The sequence below is a fragment of the Globicephala melas genome, chromosome X (assembly GCF_963455315.2).
Source record: "Globicephala melas chromosome X, mGloMel1.2, whole genome shotgun sequence".
Classification (NCBI taxonomy): Eukaryota; Metazoa; Chordata; class Mammalia; order Artiodactyla; family Delphinidae; genus Globicephala; species Globicephala melas.
The window spans coordinates 38,071,260-38,093,992 of NC_083335.1; the positions used below are offsets into that span (position 1 = coordinate 38,071,260).

The following is a 22,733-nucleotide window of genomic DNA, read 5'->3' on the forward strand; positions in this document are numbered from 1 at the left end:
AGTACTTCTTGGCTACTTAGTGGTAGATTTGGCATTTGAACTCATGTTTCTGGACTTCCACTTTATTGCTCTTTCCATAAACTCCTGACTTAATGAGATGTGTGTGCAAGTCACAAACTCTTTACCCCAAAGGATTCAGGGTGATTTAGAGACGCTAACTGGCTGATCACTTATTTTTCTTACTAAAATATATAATCAGAGGATACAAAGTTCCCAACTAGAAAAACTTTTAAGAGTGGGTTTCCCATATAAATGTAAACTCCCCCAAAACCAATAGACCAAGATCAGATATGTTTGGAAAGCATTAGTATGTTTGTCATTCTCAATTAACAGGAAGTTGAGCTTGTGAGAAACACATAAGTACATTATATCTATCAGGCCAAGTGGGTAATTTAAAACTGTCACATATATCCCAGTAATATGATGCTATAGCATTTCCTGGCTCAGGGCCAGTTGATCCCAGAGTGGCCTGAATATCCTGCTTTTTGTCAAGAAGAGGCAGCTCAAGGATGCCAAAACTTGCTTTGAAATTTCACCCAGTTCTAGAATCAAAATGTTTTTCCTTATAAAAAGAATATCAGAGAGGGTTTGAAGATGAACTTTAAATGAATTTATTAACACAAATGTTTGATGAAACCAAAATTGGTGAAACAATTATAATTTTCATACCTTACCTTCCACAGCTTTTTTTAAAAAGAATGTGATCATTTTATTATTATTTTATTTATTTTTTTGGCTGCATTGGTTCTTCGTTGCTGCACACAGGCTTCCTCTAGTTGTGGTGAGCGGGGGCTACTTTTTTTGTGGTACGGGGGCTTCTCATTGCGGTGGCTTCTCTTGTTGTGGAGCACGGGCTGTAGGAACGCGAGCTTCAGTAGTTATGGCACGTGGGCTCAGTAGCTGTGGCCCGAGGGCTCTAGAGCGCAGGCTCAGTAGTTGTGGCACACGGGCTTAGTTGCTCCACGGCATGTGGGATCCTCCTAGACCAGGGATCGAACCTGTGTCCCCTGCATTGGCAGGTGGACTCTTAACCACTGCATCACCAGGGAAGTCCCTTTCACAGATTCTTGATCAACCAAAGCATGTTATTAATCAGTACTGCCTGTTACTTTTGGATATGCTTTGTTTCCCAAGATACACTGTAAACAAAACAGAAGCCCAGTACTTACTAAACCAATCATGAAACTCTTTACCAATACCTTCCTAATATAACTAGAATGTTCTTCTGGATGTGATTGTTAATGGAAAAGGTTATTTTAAATGAGCCTGAGAGCATTTATTAAGACACAAAAGGTTGAAAATATTTGACTACTAGATAGTTAACTGCAGGGGAGACAATTAAGAAAAAAAATATCAATTATATTGTAAGAGCAAAATTCTACGTTTAGGCCCAGAGAATATTTTGATAGATCACTAACATCTAGATCATCAACATCTACTGAAAAAGAATTTCCTTTGCCAGAGCTTATTCTAGAGCCAGCAAATTATCAGAGTAATAGAGATTGCTTTGTAAAGCAGTTAAAAAGCTTCAAGTAGAAAGCACTTTCACACTCCTTCATGTATTCAAGTACTGTGCCAGATGTCTGAACACTCTTAGGCTGGGTAGCCTGTTGGTTTTCTGTCTGCTACTGGTCTCACACATACAAAAAAGTAGTCATCATTGTGCTCATATATGATGGCAATGTTTCTTAGAATCATAATGGGGGGAAAGCCAGTCAGTCCGGAATACCGTGTAAAAGGTGTAAAAAGGACCTTGCCAAGGCCAATTTTAGGCAAAATTCACTCTTGTTCGCATCATCTCTTTTGTTATTACTCAGCTAAAGGGCATAGAGCACTGTGAATTTACTCAGTCCTTCATCTGCAGTCAACGCTTACCTGTTCAGGGAACCATTTCTTCTAGGCCTTGCTTTCTGATAGATGCTAGTGTTCACATATAATGAATGAAACTATGTGAATATGTTAAAAACATAAATATGTTATCACTTTTAGGCAAGAAAATTTTAGTGGTGGCCTTCTAAAGATAATGATACAACACAAAGGGACTTGTTTAACTTGAAAATTAAAGGAAAGACGGCTTGTGGGCTAATGAAGACTTTCAGTACTTACACTGTATCTCCACCCGACAGACTTTTGATATTTATTCACTCTCACTCGCCTCCCTATTTCAGGTAAAGGGGTCTGCAAAACCAAGAACAAAATGTTATTAAACCCACTGGTACACTCTGAAAATGATTTATTCTTAAGTGCTTTGTGCTCTTCTAGTACTAAATGGAAGAGTAACATAATATTATTCCTCTCTCAATTTTTACTAATAGTTTTAATAAAAAATCAGATTCTAATATATACAGAAACTTGGCACCAAATTCATAGTAACAAATTTAACTGCCATTAATGGTATATTACAATTTGATATTAGTAAAGTGCTATTTCCCCTAAAAAATAAACAAGGTAATTGACACTATCTATGGGCTGAACATGAGTTTTAACTATTTCAAGTTAGAGTATCTGAAATGTAGATTGTGGGTCAAAGTCTCTCAAGTTAAAAAAAGGAAATAAGTATTTTAGAGAGCCTCACTCAAAAAGCACCAGGCTGATTATTTGGAAGTCATGGTTTATAGGGCAAAATAAATCCACAAAACCTCAAAATTCATTGAAACTCACGTTGGTTTGCAACATTTGACATTTACTGGCAAAACAAAAAGCATGCAACTCTTTAAATAGTTTCAGCAATTCACTTCCTGCACAAATTGGAAAAGAACAGTTTATGGCATTGATAACAACTCAGTCAACATGTACAATTTTTCAGATATAATATTTGAGAATTTTCCTTTAGGGTGTAGTGAAGTGAATATGTTTTGACCTTTGCTATGCTCATGCTAATATTATCTTGAGAAAGTGAGGCACTCATGCTAAAGAAAGAGGACAGAAATCAGGGCTTAACAAATTCTATGACAATATGTTATGAACCACGACACAGCTTTATGAATGTTAGCAGGAACAGTGCCAATTAAACTGCCTATCTTGCGCATCTGTCAGAAAATACATGAAAAATGTGCATCTCAGACAAGTTCTTTTCCTTCTACCTGTCATTGAAAATCTAGTGTCCTCAACTCTCAAAACGAATGGTTGGGGAGGGAAAGAAATAATGATGAAACAGAGGATTAACACAACATTAGAGGAAATCGACTTTTTACTATCCCTGGAAACAGATAATCAACTAGAAATAGACAGGAGTACAGCTATTTTTTCATTTTTACAGAATACTAAAATATATAGCACTTTCATTGTGAATAAAAGTTTTTTATGTGTAAATGTAATAAATAATAAAAATAATATACTAATGATAGAAATAATATTAAATTCTAAATATAATAAATGCAGATTAAGATAATTATATATAACAATGATGGAAAAAACAAATACAGTATTTTCTGAGCTGTTTATCACAAGACCATAGTCCACTAAGGGAACAGAATACAGATAGGAGGTAATATTACCTTACGAGCATTCATCACTTTAACAGCTGTAAGTGCACCAGTCTTTTCATGGAGTCCCTGAAACACAGGATAGTAATAAACATCAAATGCTGGCTATATAATCTAGCAATCAAGAAGTAAACAAAGTAAAAAATATTAAAATTAAATAAGGTTAAACATTGTAGCCTATTGTGAAATATAAAATATTATATAGAGATTAACTATAAGGTATTATGTAGAGGACAGAAATATTAAATTATGAACATTTTAAAGAAACCCCAACCATGTCACTCAAAAAATCAAGCAAATTTATGCAGTTTGCTTTTTATGTTTTGATTTGAGTAGTGGACATGATTGGCCATTTGAAGGCATTGCTTTCTTAGTATCTTTAATCTAGGTTTACATGGCACTGAAGCACCCAGATAAAAAGTAAAAATTTCAGACTGGAGATAGGGTAAAAGGAAATGTTTTATTGAACATTTTTCCAACTGATTATGTGGTACTATGCAGACAGATATTTCTATTGAACACCTCTTCACATACTAAAAAAGTTTTTTCCATAATGATCACAGATAAGAGTGATACATAATTAATTCAATGGCCTTTAAACCATTTAGTGTGCCCTCAATCATATGAACTAAAAATATTTATGAACAGGAGTTCTGAAAGATTCTTTCTTATTGAAAACACTCTGAGTTCTAAGTACTTGGACTTAGAAAATGTGAGTACAAGTTACAAGTTTATAATTTTCATAAATGAACACAGAAGTTTGGAACAAGAGTTCTTGTTTTGTGGCTGGTGCCTTTTAAAATATTTCAAGCTGTAGTCATAGAAAAAAATCAGTCTGATATTGATATGAGTAAAGCTTGAACTTGAAACAGAATGCCTTTTATGATAGTTCTCCAGCAGATTTGATTCTTCAGCTGTACTGGGTTAGACAGTATCTCCACAGAATTCAGGTTCACCCATAACCTCATATTGTGACCTTCCTCGAAAATAGGGTCTTTGCAGTTGTTATCAAGTTAAATGAGGTCATACTGGATTACAATGGTCAATGACTAGTATGTTTATAAGAGAAAAGGGAGGGATATTTGCGCACACACACACACACACACACACACACACACACACAAAGGGAAGATGGTCATATGAAGACAGGAAAAAAGTGGAGTGATGCAGCTATGAGTCAAGAGATGCCAAGGATTGCTGGCAACCACTAGAAGCTAGGAAGAGGGAAGGAAGTATTCTTCCCTAGAGCCTTCAGAGGGAGAATGAATCTGCAGACTTATAGTCTTGAGAACTATAAGAGAATAAATTTCTGTTTAAAGCCACCTAATTTGTGGATTTATTACTGCAACTGTAGTAAACTAATATAGGGGCAAAAAAAGGACTGTCACTAGTCACAGATCTCATGTGAAAAACAGCCACACTTTTTAACTTATAGAATGATCAAATGAGGGATGGTATTTCTGTATAATATTTTAAATATCTTGGGTAACCTGTCAAGTGAGTAACTATGCAAAATATCGAGATTCCTTGATTTCAGGACAGTGATACTTAAATATATTGTTAGTTTGTTGTTAAACCTCTCTTATAAAGCATATGCTTTGAAGTATATGAATACTGTTTTTAGATGATTCCTACAAGTTTTCTCATCAAAATAAAGCCAACTGATCAAAGAAGCTCAAAAGAAAAAGAATCCCACTCTACCATTACTGTCAATGTTACATGCTACATGAGTGTCAAAACTCCATTTTATCCACTGATATGTTTGATAGGATTTAATCCCATACATTTAAGGTTACTTCAATCCTATTGATCAAGCCACTGTTTGTAAATGAAGCCATGTGTCAGAAATGGATCAGAAAACTTTCAAGGAAATACAGTAACTCTAGAAACACCAGCACTTTGATTTAACTCCAGTTCATGCCTAAGAACTAGCATTAAACAGCTATACTGGTTAGATTGTTGTAGCACTGATGGGGAATGGCATGGATTGTTGGTTTCACTTTATGCAGTCAGGCCTGTGAGAGTCAGGTCAAGGTGTTTTGTGTTCAGTTGTGTCCTCCAAAAAAATATGCTGAAGTTCTAACCACTGGTACCTGTGGGTGTGACCTTTTCTGAAAATAGAGTCTTTGTAGATGTAATCAAGTTAAGATGAAGTCATACTCAATTAGAGATGGCCCTAAAGCCAATAACTAGTGACCTTATAAGAAGAGGAAAATTTAGACACAGATACCCAGGGAGAATGCCATGTGATGACAGAAGCAAAGATTGGACCAGTGTGTCTGCAAGTCAAGGAAAACCAAGGATTGCTGGCAATCGCCCAAAGCTAGAAGAGGCAAGGAAGTCTTCCTCCCTAGTGCCTTCAGAGGGAGAATGGCCCTACAGACACTTTGATTTTGGAATTCTAGCCTCCAGAATTGTGAGGGAATAAATTTCTTTTCTTTTAAGCCATCCGGTTTGTGGTAATTTGTTACAGCAGACCTAGGAAACTAGTACACAAGGCTAGAAGGATAGAAACTAAGCAAAGGAATAGGGCTGGACTTGGGATACAGTTCAGAAACTAATGATCAAGGTATAAGGAAATGTCTAGGATCAGGCGAGCAGTTTGGGTGGAGCATGACAGCTACCAAAGACTAGAATTTTTAAAGGAAAGGAAAATGTTGTAGGTTATTGACTGATCAGAGAAAAGTAATTAACATTTTAGATATTAACCCCTCATCAGATAGATGATTTGTAAATATTTTCTCTCATTCTGTAGGTTGCCTTTTCATTTTGCTGATTGTTTCTTTTGCTGTGCAGAAGATTTTTTGTTTGATGTAGTCCCACTTAAGTTTTTGATTTTGTTGCTTGTGCTTTTGGTGTCATATCCAAAAAATCCTTTCCAAGATCAACGTCAAGAAGATATTCCCCCTATGTTCTCTTCTTAGGAGCTTTACAACTCCAGGTTAAGTCTTTAACCCATTTTGTGTTAATTTTTGTAAGTGGTGTAAGATAGGGGTCCAATTTCATTCTCTTGCATGTGGAAATTTAAATATGTTGGAGAGTCCCACATTTATTTACAGCTCTGGGAGAAAATATATATTAATATTTTAATCTATTTAGCCCCATCATGACGTAGAAAGTATTGTTTTTCTAATTATTCCCATAAACACTTTTTAGTCAAATTTTACTCACATCTGTGTGCACAAATACAACATGTTGGAAACTGGTTCTCACACACCCTTTAGAGGAGTTAAAATGTTTACTCCCTTGATTCTAAGAGGTTTTTGTGAGCCAAAATACTATCCTGTGCAACACAAATATTCGGCTTGTTAGCAAAGGTATTAGCCATATATTGCATTATTTGATCTATGGTTAGTAAACCACAAAAGTTTTTAAAGTCTGGAATACACAGCCATCATACTCATGTCACATATTAGTGAGATAACTGAATATCTTTAAAAGGTGCCACCAATTGCCATAGAACAGAGAAAATCAACTTGGTTCCATCCTCATTATCTGGGATTTATTCTCTCACTTGAAAACTGCACAAAATTATTTTGACAGACAAGGAATCCTAATGTGGGGTTTTAAAAACATGCTCACTGTGTCTATAGAGGAATTAAACCCCAGATCTTGGAACCATATATGGGGTTAATATGCCTAACCATTATGCAAGCTTCCATAGAAGTCTAGAATATCCAGATAATAGATAAATGGAAAACTGCTTCCTGTTAACTTAGTATTTCAGAGACTATCTTTTGTATCTGGACTTTTAGACTATTTTTATTTTAAATAATAATTTCAGACTTAGAGAACAGTTTCAAAGACAGTAAAAGAGTGTTCCTGTATATCCTTCACCCAGCTTCTTTTAATGTTAATATCTTATATGACCATGGCACAATTGTCAAAACTAAGAAATTAATATTGGTCTAATACTCTTAACTGCATTATAGTATTTATTAGGATTTCCTCAGTTTTTACACTAAAGTCCTTTTTGTAGGACTTGCATTGGGAACCTGCATTCCATTTAGCTGTCATATCTCCTTAGGCTCTTGCAATCTGTGACAGTTCCTTAGTCTACTTTTCTATTTTTCATGAACTTGAGACTTTTCAGGAATACTGGTCAAGTATTCTATAGAATGTCCCTCACTTTGGGTTTGTCTGATGTTTTCTCATGATTAGACTGAGGTCATGGGTTTGAGGAAAGAACACCACAGAGATGAAGTGCCTTTCTCATTACATCATGTCAGGGGTACATGGTATAACCATGACTTATCACTGGTGAAGTTAACCTAGATCACTTGGTTTAAGTGATGTCTGCCAGGTTTCTTTACTGTAAAGTTACTATTTGCCCCTTTCATACTCTATTCACTCTATCAATCAGAAGTGATTGATGTTGCTTTTGAAGAGGGATAACACTATTCTTGAGCATTTATCTAAAGAACGTAGAAGTCATCTTGAGATAAACAATATTTGTTCAGTGGTGCCATCTTGTGGTTCACTGACTACATAGAAGCTGTTTTGTGATCTTAGCTGAAGGTCATGTTGTCATAAACAGATTGTCTCCCAAATGAGATGTTGAACCAGCACCAGCAAATTCAATTTCTAGAATGTGCCTTTTATCAATTACAATGTATGTTTTATGGAAATTTAAACACCATTTGTTGAAAACACACATAGAGAACGCTAAGAAAGGAGTTTGGCTTTGAATTCTAGATTGAATGTTAAATAATCTCACATTTCCCACTGGTCTTAGTGACTATTATACAGGAAAATCACAAGGAAAACCTTAAACTATAAATGTGGGTTTTTTGGGTCTGATTTTCCTACCATCAGTAATTCCAATAATATCATGCAGGAGGTACTAACTGCACTGGATTAGCAATGCTCCCTTAAATAGAGTTTGTGTGCAAAGAATGACCTTTTAATTCTCAAGCATCACAGAGCAAGAAGAATATTTTCCTAGCTCTCATTCCTACCATAAGAAAAGAAGCCCTCTCATATTTTTAAATTAATTTTTATTGGAGTATAGTTGCTTTACATTGTTGTGTTAGTTTCTGCCGTACAGCAAAGTGAATCAGCTATACGTATACATATATTCCCTCTTTTCTGGATTTCCTTCCCATTTAGGTCACCACACAGCACTGATTAGATTTCCCTGTGCTATACAGTAGGTGCTCATTAGTTATCTATTTTATACATAGTAGTGTATATATGTCAATCCCAAACTCCCAATTCACCCACCCCCCTTTCCCCCCAGTATCCATACATCCATTCTACATCTGTGTCTCTATTTCTGCTTTGCAAATAAGTTCATTGGTATCATTTTTCTAGATTCCATATATAAGCGATATTACACAATATTTCTTTTTCTCCTTCTGACTTACTTCATTCTGTATGACAGTCTCTAGGTCGATACACATCTCTACAAATTGCACAATTTTGTTCCATTTTATGGCTGAGTAATATTCCACTGTATATATGTACCACATCTTCTTTTTTCCATTCTTCTGTTGACATACATTTAGGTTGCTTTCATGTCCTGGCTATTGTAAATAGTGCTGCAATGAACATTGGGGTGGATGTGTCTTTTTGAATTATGGTTTTCTCTGGGTAAATGCCCAGGAGTGGGATTGCTGGGTCATATGATAGTTCTATTTTTAGTTTTTTAAGGAAACTCTATGCTTTTATCCATAGTGGTTGTATCAATTTACATTCCCATCAACACTGCAGGAGGGCTCCCTTTTCTCCACACCCTTTCCAGCATTTATTGTTTGTAGATATTTTGATGGTGGCCATTCTGACCAGTGTCAGGTGATACCTCATTGTAGTTTTGATTTTAATTTCTCTAAAAATTAGCGATGTTGAGCATACTTTCATGTGTTTTTTTGGCCATCTGTATGTCTTCTTTGGAGAAATAACTATTTAGGTCTTCCACCCACTTTTTGATTGGGTTGTTTTTTTGATATTGAGCTGCATGAGCTATTTGTATACTTTGGAAATTAATCCGTGGTCAGTTGGTTTGTTTGCAAATATTTTCTCCAATTCTGAGGGTTGTCTTTTCATCTTGTTTATAGTTTCCTTTGGTGTGCAAAAGTTTTTAAGTTTCATTAGGTCCCATTTGTTTATTTTTGTTTTTATATTCATTACTCTAGGTGGTGGGTCAAAAAAGATCTTGCTGTGATTTATGTCAAAGTGTTCTGCCTATGTTTTCCTCTAAGAGTTTTATATTGTCTGGCCTTACATTTAGGTCTTTAATCCATTTTGAGTTTATTTTTGTGTATGGTGTTAGGGAGTGTTCTAATTTTATTCTTTTATGTGTAGCTGTCCAGTGTTCCCAGCATCATTTATTGAAGAGGCTGTCTTTTCTCCATTTTATATTCGTGCCTCCTTTGTGAAAGATAAGGTGACCATATGTACGTGGGTTTATCTCTGGGCTTTCTATCCTGTTCCATTGATCTATATTTCTGTTTTTGTTCTGGTACCATACTGTCTTGATTACTGTAGCTTTGTAGGATAGTCTGAAGTCAGGGAGCCTGATTCCTCCAGCTCCATTTTTCTTTCTCAAGATTGCTTTGGCTATTTGGGGTCTTTTGGGTTTCCATACAAATTGTAAAATTTTTTGTTCTAATTTGGTGAAACATGCCCTTGGTAATTTGATAGGGATTGAATTGAATCTGTAGATTGCTTTGTGTAGTATAGTCATTTTCATAATATTGATTCTTCCAATCCAAGAACATGGTATATCTCTCCATCTGTTTGTGTTGTCTTTAATTTCTTTCATCAGTATTTTATAGTTTTCTGAGTACAGATCCTTTGCCTCCTTATGTAGGTTTATTCCTGGGTATTTTATTCTTTTTGTTGCAACGGTAAATGGGATTGTTTCTTTAATATCTCTTTCTGATCTTTCATCGTTAGTATATAGGAATGCAAGAAATTTCTGTGCATTAATTTTGTATCCTGTTATTTTACCAAACTCATTGATGAGCTCTAGTAGCTTTCTGGTGGCATCTTTAGGATGCAAACAGTGACAGTTTTACCCCTTCTTTTCCAATTTGGACTCCTTTTTTTCTTTTTCTTCTCTGATTGCCATGGCTAGGACTTCCAAAACTATGTTGAATAAAAGTGGCGCGAGTGGACATTCTTATCTTGTTCCTGATCTTAGAGGAAATGTTTGCAGTTTTTCATCATTGAAAATGATGTTTCCTGCGGGTTTGTCATATATGGCCTTTATTTCGTTGAGGTAGGTTGCCTCTATGCCCACTTTCTGGAGTGTTTTTATCATAAATGGGTGTTGAATTTTGTTGAAAGATTTTTCTGCATCTATTCAGATGATCATATGGTTTTTATTCTTCAATTTGTTAATATGGTGCATCACATTGATTGATTTGTGTATATTGAAGAATCCTTGCATCCCTGGGATAAATCCCACTTGATCCCACTTGATCCACTTTTTATTCTTCAATTTGTTAATATGGTGCATCACATTGATTGATTTGTGTATATTGAAGAATCCTTGCATCCCTGGGATAAATCCCACTTGATCAGGGTGTATGATCCTTTAAATGTGTTGTTGGATTCTGTTTGCTAGTATTTTGTTGAGAATTTTTGCATCTATGTACATCAATGATATTGGCCTGTAATTTTCTTTTTTGGTGATACCTTTTTCTGGTTTCATTATCACCATGATGGTGGTTTTGTAGAATGAGCTCAGGAGTGTTCCTCCCTCTGCAAATTTTTGGAAAAGTTTGAGAAGGATATGTGTTAGCTCTTCTCTAAATGTTTGATAGAATTCACCTGTGAAGCCATCTGGTCCCAGACTTTTGTTTGTTGGAAGATTTTTAATCACAGTTTCAATTTCATTACTTGTGATTGGTCTATTCATATTTTCTATTTCTTCCTGGTTCAGGCTTGGAAGGTTGTACCTTTCTAAGAATTTGTCCATTTCTTTCAGGTTGTCCATTTTTTTGCATATAGTTACTTCTAGTTGTCTCTTATGATCCTTTGTATTTTTGCAGTGTCAGTTTTAACTTCTTCTTTTTCATTTCTAATTTTGTTGATTTGAGTCCTCTCCTTTTTTTCTTGATGAGTCTGGCTAATGGTTTATCAATTTTGTTTATCTTCTCAAAGAACCAGCTTTTAGTTTCATTGAAATTTGCTATTGTTCTTTTCATTTCTGTTTCATTTATTTCTGCTCTGATATTTATAATTTCTTTCCTTCTACTAACTTTGGTTTTTATTTGTTCTTCTTTCTCTAATTGCTTTTGGTGTAAGGTTAAGTTGTTTATTTGAGATTTTTCTTGTTTCTTGAGGTAGGATTATATTGCTATAAACTTCCTTCTTAGAACTGTTTTTGTTGCATCCCATAGGTTTTGTGTTGTCGTGTTTTCATTGTCATTTGTTTCTAAGTAGTTTTTAATTTCCTCTTTGATTTCCTCACTGATCCACTGGTTATTTAGTAGTATATTGTGTAGCCTCCATGTGTTTACGTTTTTTACAGTTTTTTTTTCTGTAATTGATTTCTAATATCATAGTGTTGTGGTCAGAAAAGATGCTTGATACAATTTCAATTTTCATAGATTTACTGAGGCTTGATTTTTGACCCAAGATGTGATCTATCCTGGAGACTGTTCTGTGTGCACTTGAGAAGAAAGTGTATTCTGCTGCTTTAGGATGGAATGTCCTATTAACATTAATTATGTCTATCTGGTCTAATGTGTCATTTAAGGCTTGTGTTTCCTTATTAATTTTCTGTCTGGATCGTCTGTCCATTGGTGTAAGTGGAGTGTTAAAGTCCCCAACTATTATCGTGTTACTGTCGATTTCCCCTTTTATGGCTGTTAGCATTTGCCTTATGTATGGAGGTGCTCCTATGTTGGGTGCTTAAATATTTACAATTGCTATATCTTCTTCTTGGATTTATCCCTTGATCATTATGTAGTGTCCTTCCTTGTCTCTTGTAATTGTCTTTATCTTAAAGTCTATTTTTTTGATATGAGTATGGCTACTTCAGCTTTCTTTTGATTTCCCTTTGCATGGAATATCTTTTTCTATCCCCTCACTTTCAGTCTGTATGTGTCCCTAGGTCTGAAGTGGGTCTCTTGTAGATAGCATATATACGAGTCTTGTTTTTGTATCCATTCAGCCAATCTGTGCCTTTCGGTTGGAGCCTTTAATCCATTTACATTTAAGGTAATTATCGATATGTATGTTCCTATTACCATTTTCTTAATTGTTTTGGGTTTGTTTTTGTAGGTCTTTTTCTTCTCTTGTGTTTCCCACCTAGAGAAGTTCCTTTAGCATTTGTTGTGGAGCTGGTTTGGCGGTGCTGAATTCTCTTAGCTTTTACTTTTCTGTAACGCTTTTGATTTCTCCATCAAATTTGAATGAGATCCTTGCTGAGTAATCTTGGTTGTAGGTTTTTCCCTTTCATCACTTTAAATATATCTTGCCACTCCCTTCTGGTCTGCAGAGTTTCTGCTGAAAAATCTGCTGATAAGCTTATGGTGATTCCCTTGTATATTATTTGTTGCTTTTTCCCTTGCTGCTTTTAATATTTTTTCTTTGTATTTAATTTTTGATAGTTTGATTAATATGTCTCAGCATGTTTCTCCTTGGATTTATCCTGTATGGGACTCTCTGCACTTCCTGGACTTGGGTGACTATTTCCTTTCCCATGTTAGGGAAGTTTTCAAGTATAATCTCTTCAGACCCTTTCTCTTTCTCTTCTTCTGGGACCCGTATAATTCAAATGTTGTTGCATTTAATGTTGTCCCAGAGGTCTCTGAGACTGTGCTCAATTCTTTGCATTCTTTTTTCTTTTTTCTGCTCTGCAGCTGTTATTTCCACCATTCTATCTTCCACCTTACTTATCCATTCTTCTGACTCAGTTATTCTGCTATTGATTCCTTCTATTGTATTTTTCGTTTCAGTTATTGTGTCATTTATCACCGTTTTTTTGTTCTTTAGTTCTTCTAGGTCTTTGTTAAACATTTCTTGTATCTTCTTGATCTGTGCCTCCATTCTATTTCCGAGATCTTGGATCATCTTTACTATCATTACCGTGAATTCCTTTTCAGGTAGCTTGCCTATTTCCTCTTCATTTATTTGGTCTTGTGGGTTTTTTATCTTGCTCCCTCGTCTGCAACATATTTTTATGTCTTCTAATTTTGTCTAACTTACTGTGTTTGTGTTCTCCTTTCTGCAGGCCACACGGTCATAGTTCCTCTTGCTTCTGGTGTCTGCCCCCAGGTGGGTGAGGTTGATCCAGGGGCTTGCGTAGGCTTCCTGGTGGGAGGGACTGGTGCCTGTGCTCTGGTGGGTGGAACTGAGTCTTGTCCCTCTGATGGGCACGGCAGCTTCAGGTGGTGTGCTTTGGGGGGTCTGTGAGCTTAGTACAAATTTAGGCGGCCTGTCTGCAGATGGGTGGGGCTGTGTTCCTGTCTTGCTGGTTGTTTGGCATGAGGCTTCCAGCACAGGAGCCATCTGGGTGGCCGTCTTGTCACAGAGACACCTGAGGGGTGGCCATCCTGTCATTGGCTCCTCCTCCAGGTGCAGTCTTCTGAGGGCCAGGCACTAGGTCTGAGGCATGCAGGGCGCTGGGTGCTCGGGCCTGGAGGGCTACATCTCAGCTCCAGAGTGTAGTGTTAGTAGGCTCAGCTGGTGCCTGGGGTCTAGTTTATGTCTCAGATCTGAGTTTCACCCTCTCATATTTGAGTAACAGAAGATATGTAGTAACAATTGTTTGTAGCCATTCCTGACTCTAGGCTCAAGCCTATTGACATTTGGCACCAAATCACCTATATTTCCACCTCAGGCAACTGTCTGTCTTGTCAATAAGCTCATTTAATTTATTTAAGTTTAGTTATTAATAGATGAAGCTCATATGATATGATTTTAGGGGCAACAGAAGGTCAACTACTCAAAAAATCTCCCCCTCCTATCCACCTTACAACCCACTACAAAGTATAAAATCACTATTATGGCCTCAATTTTATTAAAGGAATGATACTCTCTGATCATTCAAATGTTAGCTGAGAAAGACACATTGATTTATCATTTGTCATTAACACTTTAGCATGAGTTATAGGATCCGATTAAATAACTGCAAGATTGATAATGAACAGTTAAGTGTTGATGGAGGAAGGAAAGGGCTAGAGTCTGAGGAGTTCCAGGAGAGATTGCTCCTCAGCCATAATGAAGGTAGGAGGTGCCTAGAATGGGTGAAGGTGGCTGAGAAGGCATTCTCAAAGTGTGAGGGAGTAAAAAAAATGGGTGGCGGGGTGGAGAGATGAAGAGACAAAATGCAACAAGTCCAATTTTACTGGAGAAATATACAGTATTTAAGATGTATTACCTGAAACAATTACAGAATGAAACCAAATACAAAGACTAGTTAACAACATGAACTCATTGGTCCCAAATATAGTCTAAGTACAGTTTAAAGGGTTCAAGAGACTAAATATATGATAAAACAAGAAGGTCTTAAATAAAGTCCTAAGAAACATCCCTTACTAATTTATGATGGTACTATTTTCTAGGATTGTACTCCAAAATATAGTAATTAGGATAAACTTGTATTCTTTTTCCAGGACCATTTGAAATTATCCAGGAAAGAACATAAATTCCTCAATGTGTTGATTTCAATTTGGCAGTGATTTGTGTTCTTATTAATTAATTAATTTAGATAATCAAATAAACAGCATTATTTCATCTGCCTCCCCCAGGAAAAACAGAGTTTATTGCTGTGCTGTTGTTCTTCAATGGCTCCAAGCTGAATATAAGCATTGTGAATCTGTCCTATGAACATAAAATGTGACATGTCCCTGAATTTAGGGCACTAGTTACATATAAAACATTGTTAAAAAGTATATGTGTCTGATTTAAACAAAAAACATTACAGGAAAATCTTTGTATACATAACAAAATAAATGAAGTAATGGCCATAAAAGAACTCTCTGGTTTACAAATGGACTTATACTAGCTTTCATTAAACACCAAACTCCTCAAATTTATTTTTGGAAAGTCAAATTACCACATTTCAGATTATTTCCAATTTGAGGGAATATATCAAAAGTAGTAAAGCAAGGTCAACTTGTAGATTGGGAATCCAGAATCAAACTATAGATTACCTAATGATTACAAAAGAAAATTACAAATTGTCAGTATCCTGGTCACTTGAAACTTAGCCTTATTGACTTCTAGCAGACCAACCAGTCCACCATACTTCCTTTTGGCCCACAGCATCTCAAGATTTCCATTTTTGTTTGATTGGCTTATCTTCTGCCTTTGGACCTATTCAGATGGTGATAAATAGCTATTCCACTTATTCATTATGATTTCTGTTAGGAAATCTAGAAGATAGATGTAGATATGGAAGGAAGAGTAGGGAGAAGGAAGAGTAGGGAGAAGGACAGTAGTAGAGCAGGGAACAGGTGACTGCCCCAGGCAGGGCCCAATCTTCTCAAATCCGTTATTATACAGAACCACATTGACAATGATAAATAAGATATATGGGTAAATTAATTACATGCAGACAATTACAATGGAAAAATAAATTAAGGCAATAAAGTCTAGTTCTCAAGCACATAATCATATCAAGGATTTAGTCACTTCATCAATAAACTCAGGTAAAAAATAAAAGTTCCTGAAATCTAGGAATATATGTCTTATATTTTGGTATCTCTAGTGCCTAGCACAACGGCTAGTATATAAGACCCTTTTAACGAATACTAGTTAAGTGAATGATGAATAGAGTAACTGGGAAGGCTTCCTGGAAGAGGTAGAATATCAATTGGACCATGAAGATGGCATAGCATTTGAACAGATTCTGAAGGGCAGGATGGACCCAGTGAGTGATACACCATGAACAAAGATTATGAGGTAATACAGATTATGAAGGCACAGCCACTGAAAAAGAAAAGAAAAGGAAAATGTGGGAGTGGCCATAAATAGAAGAGAGATGAAAAGGAGAGAATACAAGAGTGCACCTGTTTTTGTAATGCCAGAAATTTCAGTGTAAATTTTTAAAAACTAAAATCTTGTTTAAAAGAGGACAGAAGTGATCACTGAGAAATTAGCCATTAGTAGTATAGTACTTTATGACTGGCTTTTGTTAGCTAATGGTCTAATGCAAAGCTCAGGTGGTTAAAGCAATGAAAAACCAGCACTGAATTTCAGTAATGATCAATTTCTTGGGGATTACACATTTTAAACCATAACAAATGATTTAAAATAGCAGTTGTGACAGCTGTGTTGGAAAAATCCATCATTATGCAGCAGTTAATTACCACGTTTTTTCCCCCCGGAAAGAACACAAGACAGTCCTCAATGGCCTTGTAATTTTGATTAGGCTAAAAACTTTATTTTTAATAATGCAGTTAAGGAAACTGTTGTGGAAAGACTGCCAACTATTCGGCAGTTCTTACATAGTCCTTCTAGTTATTTACTTTGCCTTCTGTTGGCAAATCTAAACCACATAATCTCCAGGGCATTCTTTCTTTCTTTTCAATTGGTTTTGTGGTAGCAAAAGGCCACAAGGCACTCACTGCACTCATGTCCATTTGGTAACCTTGTTTTTCATTCACACAGTTTTGTCCTTCTAGTCATTTGTTTGGGTGCCAGCTTTCTCCTAGCAAACAAACCAAGTGAGGCTTCAAGGCCACCAAGAGTGCAGCCCTAAACAGCATTGACTGAGTACTTCATGCTGTGCTGTGGAGGGATAAGACAACATGGCTAACAGGATCGTTTTTGTCAGCATCGTGTCTATGCAGAAAAACAAAGACGTGGGTCTCAAGAGAACTTTCAAAGGTTAGCAAGCCCATAACCCTGCCTCCAAGCAGGGACTTTCCTTAACCAATGTTTGAGATGGGGAGTAACGGTGGTTTGGTCCTTGTTTGAAAAGTCTTTTCCTTTGCTTCCCCTTTTAGTCTTCATCACTACCAACAAGCTCAACGATGCCAAAGGAACAGATGAATTTGGAGAAGTCAGGGTTTGGAGGTGTGGCCAAGATTGGAGAGGATCTAGCACAGACTGGTAGTAGTGGTGAGTGGGCAGAGTTGGGAGACGTATAAGGGAACATGTTAATCACCCTACACCTCACTGCTTATCCATCAGGAAGATTTATTTACTCTAAAGATTGCCAAAGGAAGAGATGCAGTCTGTTAGGGGAGCTCCTTAAAGGAACTCCATAGACTTTAACTTTAGATTTGCTTTAAAATGTTGCAAGGAACTCACAGATGTGTAGATGTTTGAAAAGCACAATTTGATAATTGACAAGATTATTAAGACTCACAATTTTTATAACTCCCACAAAGCCTAGTACAGTGCTAGGACACAACAGCTGTGTTCATTAAATTTGATTGAGGGGAAATAGTTATTTAACTGACAAGGGGTACTAAAAAGACTCTTTGATTTGATATTTGCATGAGTACCCCATCATCACAAAAGTCTTGATACAACCAAATGTATAAAAGTTGGAAAATTCTTTTTGGATGTGACTATCTCCTTTTGGAGAGAATTCAGAATAAGCAGGAGCAGATATTTCTGGCTTTGAGCAGATGGAGCCTGGAGTTGAATAAATACTATTTTAACCTTGACACCTTAAGATAGAAAGCTTCCATAATCAAGTTGCTACAACTTGCAGAACTTGCAATTTTGGGGGAAACAGGAGATACACTTCCTTCAAGAATAGTAACAAACAGATTGTTGCTGGACTTTATATTTTTTATGACACAGTTGTCACTTCTAGGTCCCTATGAAGAAGTGTCATATCTGTATAAATATATCATGAGATTTAATCTGCATTCATGTTGTTTCAGCAACATAAATGAAACTTACATTATAAGTTGGTACTTTATATTTCTGAGGCCTCATAAATTCCTTTTACCTAATTAGTCTATTTACCTATCCATCTCCACTATTAGACTGGCAGCTCTCTAAGGACAAATTTCCTCTCTGTATATCTTTATAGTCTAGCACAAAGCCTGGCATATCACCATCACACAGCAAATATGTGTTAAACTAAACCAAGTCAGTCTCCATATGGAGCTCTAAATAGGGGAGGACAACGCATGGGCAAAGGTGTGTATGTATGTGTGGGTGTGATGGTGGGGGAGTGTGCAGAGATATGCCAAATTATGTGGGCAAAGATTTGGAGAGAGGCCAGAGTCCAATGTGCCTTATGATACACTGGGTTTTCTGACAAAGACTGAAATGCTGCAGTGCAGCAGGCTACTCCAGGAACTCAAAGACCGTTACTTGTCCATAGATGAATTTCATTTTTTGACCCTATAATCACCTTTGTGGTTCCACTCTGAGGCCACTCAAAATTCCTCACAATTCTCTTTTGTCAGAGATCCTCAAGGGAGATGATATGTGCTAGTCAGAGGGCATGATCTTACATAAATAATAGAAGTACCAAGGCTCTTGCCAAATTGGTACAAGTTTGGTTTGTCAGGTGAAATTACCTAATTCTTATCCATGCTTCCCTTAACCCATGGCTACTATTCCCAAAGCTTCTTTAGTAAAGATCTGCTGTTTATACCCCTTGTGGCTATATCTACTACAACTACATGAGACAGAAAGAGTTCCAAGTTCCTCGTTTCTTTTTTTCTTTTTGTTAGCAAGCCCCCAAATTACCCAAATTACCTGGCTAAATGGAGCCAAATAATATGTACTGAAACAAATTTTGTAGCTAAAAAGCTACTAACCATCAGCATAATCCAACAGAATAATGTTTTTCCTCATCCAGAAATCTGGGACAGTCATAGCAATGCTTATTAGAACTGTGAAGGGAATCGGAAGAGGGCCTTCATGGTTTAGGTGCCTATGTAGCTTAGAAACTGCCCTGTAATTTGAGGCAGTTATGTATGCTTATACAGCAGCTTCAAATGAGTTTTATTACCCTTGTTATTACTCCTGCAGGAAAAATAGGTCAAAATATGTAGCAACATCATTTGCAAATGGAGCTACTCTCTATTGTGCTACAGCATTCAAACAGCAAATTGCTCAAAATGGACAATAAAGCTCAATGTTCTTGGCTGCAGGATACACACAACATTTGCTGGAAATAAATGAATAGCTACTAGTAGGCCACTAAGGGAAGCTCTCAACGCACTGCTATGTGGCAAGCACGTCAGTGTCCACGAGGGACAAAAGTATAAAGCCATTGAGTATTTGTGCTACAAATGGGTGACATCATGAAAACTTTGATGCTGGTCACAAACTCAGGTTTAAAGTCAGTCTGTAACTATGCTCATGCTGAGTAAACTGTGTAAGAACTCTGTGAGACTAGGGACCACACTATGTCAAATGCTCTGAAAACACTTCCAAACAGCTTTGTCTATAATATATAGTGAAATAATGATCAAGTGAGAGATGATGATTTAGTTCTCCATGTGTGAAGCTTCCCCACAGTGATATCTTCCCCCTCTGAAGGCCCAATACACTACAAAAATAAAGAAAGAACTCAGCTACTAGAAGCCACTTTTGTATTCAGATTTTTTTCCTCTCAGTTTCCATTTTCTTCCATTGCCATAGATAGTATCCTTTTTTTCTTTAAGATTTGTCTGGGCTTCACTATGGGGTAGTTGGTGAGGGCATGGGCAAGGGCAAAGGATGAACCCCTCTATAAGCAAACAGGCTTCAGCATACACTAGATAATGCTTCTTTGCAATGTCACAATGTTTTAACGCAGATTGCTGTCTTTATGCAATGCATGAATCAGTTAACACTCAGGCAAAATGCATTCCATCTGCTCACACAGATGAAAGCTACAGTGTTTTCAATTCCATCAAATAGCACAGCTAGTTGAAAGAAAAAGACAGATGGGTAAGGAAAGAGACTCAACCAAAAGAAGCAGCTTTGCGTCAAAATCTACCCAATCAAAACAGGATCCTCAACTCTCCCAGGTCTGTCTACAGAGGTACAAACACAACACCCTCAGTATGAAGCTAAGGTGGAGAGGATGCTGATGCCTTAAAGAAAAAAAGTCCTTAAAAACCTAATTGTCGGGCTTCCCTGGTGGCGCAGTGGTTGAGAGTCCGCCTGCTGATGCAGGGGACACGGGTTTGTGCCCCGGTCTGGGAGGATCCCACATGCCGTGGAGTGGCTGGGCCCATGAGCCATGTCCGCTAGGCCTGCACGTCCGAAGCCTGTGCTCCGCAATGGGAAAGGTCACGTCAGTGAGAGGCACACGTACCGCATAAAACAAACAAACAAAACAAAACCTAATTGTCTCCATAATCTACAGCAGTGATTAGCAGTTCTCTAAGGCACCTTTGAAGCACCTATATTTGACAGGGATGGACACTAAGACTTAGGGAAATGCCAAGGAGAAGGGAAAATGGAAAAAGAAGGAGTAGTGGGGGAAGTGAGAGAACAGGCAGGGCATAGAAAAGATTGAGAAAGGAGGTGAAGAGAGAAAAATGGTTTCCACAGAAGATAGGCCAAGAAACACCAACAGCTTTCAGGGTCTAATCAATGCTCTAAAGCATAGATGTGAAGAAATTAAAGGGCATTTTCCACCAATATTAATTTGGTAATTTACCACTAACTCCCCATCTCTGCCAGCCTCAAAAAGTTTGGGAGTCCTCATTCTAGCCCCTAAGATGACTTAAACATACATCTCATTGAACTGACCTTTAACTGACCTTTGTGGGCAATACTTCATGCCTTAGATGTTTACCCCCTTATTACTCCACTGATACCCCATTCCTTCAGGATCCTGCTCTGGCCTTTCCAAAGTCAAAGCATTAGCTAACCTTCTCTTACTGATGTATTGGGAAGGTCTTGTCTAGTGACCTTCCTTCTCACCAAGGAACTACACGTGCATTTTAACTAGAGCTGTCTGCTTTTTGGAGGGCCTTTTTAACTCAAAGGAATTATCTAGGCAAAGGGAATTTCAACACATTTTGGCAACTATAGTGCTGGATTTGCCAATAACAGGCTGTTTACATCAAGTCTGCAGAAATGAAATCTGAAGAGTGTGAAATCAACTAAAAGGCTCGAAGTTAAACCCCTCAGTGCATCTCTCACAGTTGTGTGCAGACAGAAGTGGGTGGGGAGAAAGGATAGCGGGATATAGCCTCCCAAAAAATGCTGAGTTGAAAATTGTAACAGGATAAAAGGAGAATGGTGCTAGTACACAGGGAAATAAAAGTACAGGAAGATCTTAGATAAGGCTAATCAAAAGAGGAAAGCTACCGAGGCAAGTCAAATCTAGCAAGGCAATATGGAAGACTAAGAGACTAAGGCAATAATAAGGCTGAATAATAAGGCTGAAAACATATGTTTATGCCAAATACCTCATTATTTCATTAAATTCTGTGTGTGTGTTCACACACATGTGGGAGGAGCATCAGTGGGGAACAGTGTGTGCGTGTGTGTGTGTGTAGCAATGACGACTCCCAGATTTGCAGGAAAGGAACAAAAGAGATCTAAAGGATCATGGGGGCGTATAGAAATAAACTTTGCCTTTTACACAATTTTGACTTTTTCCTTTCCTCTTTCAAATAGTTTTGCCATTTTTTCCTGCTGTATTCTCTACCACTAGTCCCCCAGATTAGCAGCAGAGGCACAATTAAGCCCAAGACTTCCTTCACAGTCTGATGCTCCTTTCACTCCTTCACACAACCTCCATATTTAAGGAATATTTATTAAATCCCACCTATATGCTAGACACCAGGCAATATATTATAAAAATTAGTTATAGTTTCTACTTTTAAATAATTTTCTAGATAGTAATAAAGGTACACAAACTACCAACATGAAGGAGAAAAAGTGGCAACTTTTATAAGGGTGCACATGAAAACTTATGAGGTCCTTGAAAGTATCAGAATTATACTTAAGATTTTCCTATTGAAAGTATTTCACAAATCCAGACCAGCATTCCTGTAAATCAGTGAGATCCTATATATTTGACTATTTTCAAATTCCTAGTATATAACTGAAATCATACATAACAGCTACATTTTCTTAGGCCATATGTTCTATATGGTCTCATATTGATGGCAATGCCACATATTACTGTTATAATTATAAGCTTCAGGGTGGATTCTTGATGAAATCCAATGGAGCAATCTGCTAATATTTAGAGGATATAAGGAAAAGAACTGATATAATAGGCTATTTGAATTTTTTGTTTTAATTTTTATTTGTAATGGAAGGAAGAGTTTCATCTGTAAAGATCCCTGTGAATTCAAATGCAGGCACAGATGTGCTGTTTAAATATTATTTTAGCCAGATAAGTGTTTCTTTGACAATGCTGAG

At 36.9% G+C, this 22,733-nt stretch overlaps 1 protein-coding gene across 2 annotated transcripts in view; it reads right to left on the reverse strand.

Moving 5' to 3' along the window:
- Positions 1–22,733, reverse strand: part of NRK (Nik related kinase) — a 169,384-nt gene that overhangs the window by 86,556 nt on the left and 60,095 nt on the right. For both annotated transcript variants that reach the window (XM_060292645.1, XM_060292644.1), the window contains exons 3-4: positions 3,498–3,554; positions 2,107–2,178 (exon numbers count right to left, since the gene is read on the reverse strand). In XM_060292645.1, the coding sequence (XP_060148628.1) occupies positions 2,107–2,178; positions 3,498–3,554 (129 nt within the window). The remainder of the gene's footprint in view (positions 1–2,106; positions 2,179–3,497; positions 3,555–22,733) is intronic.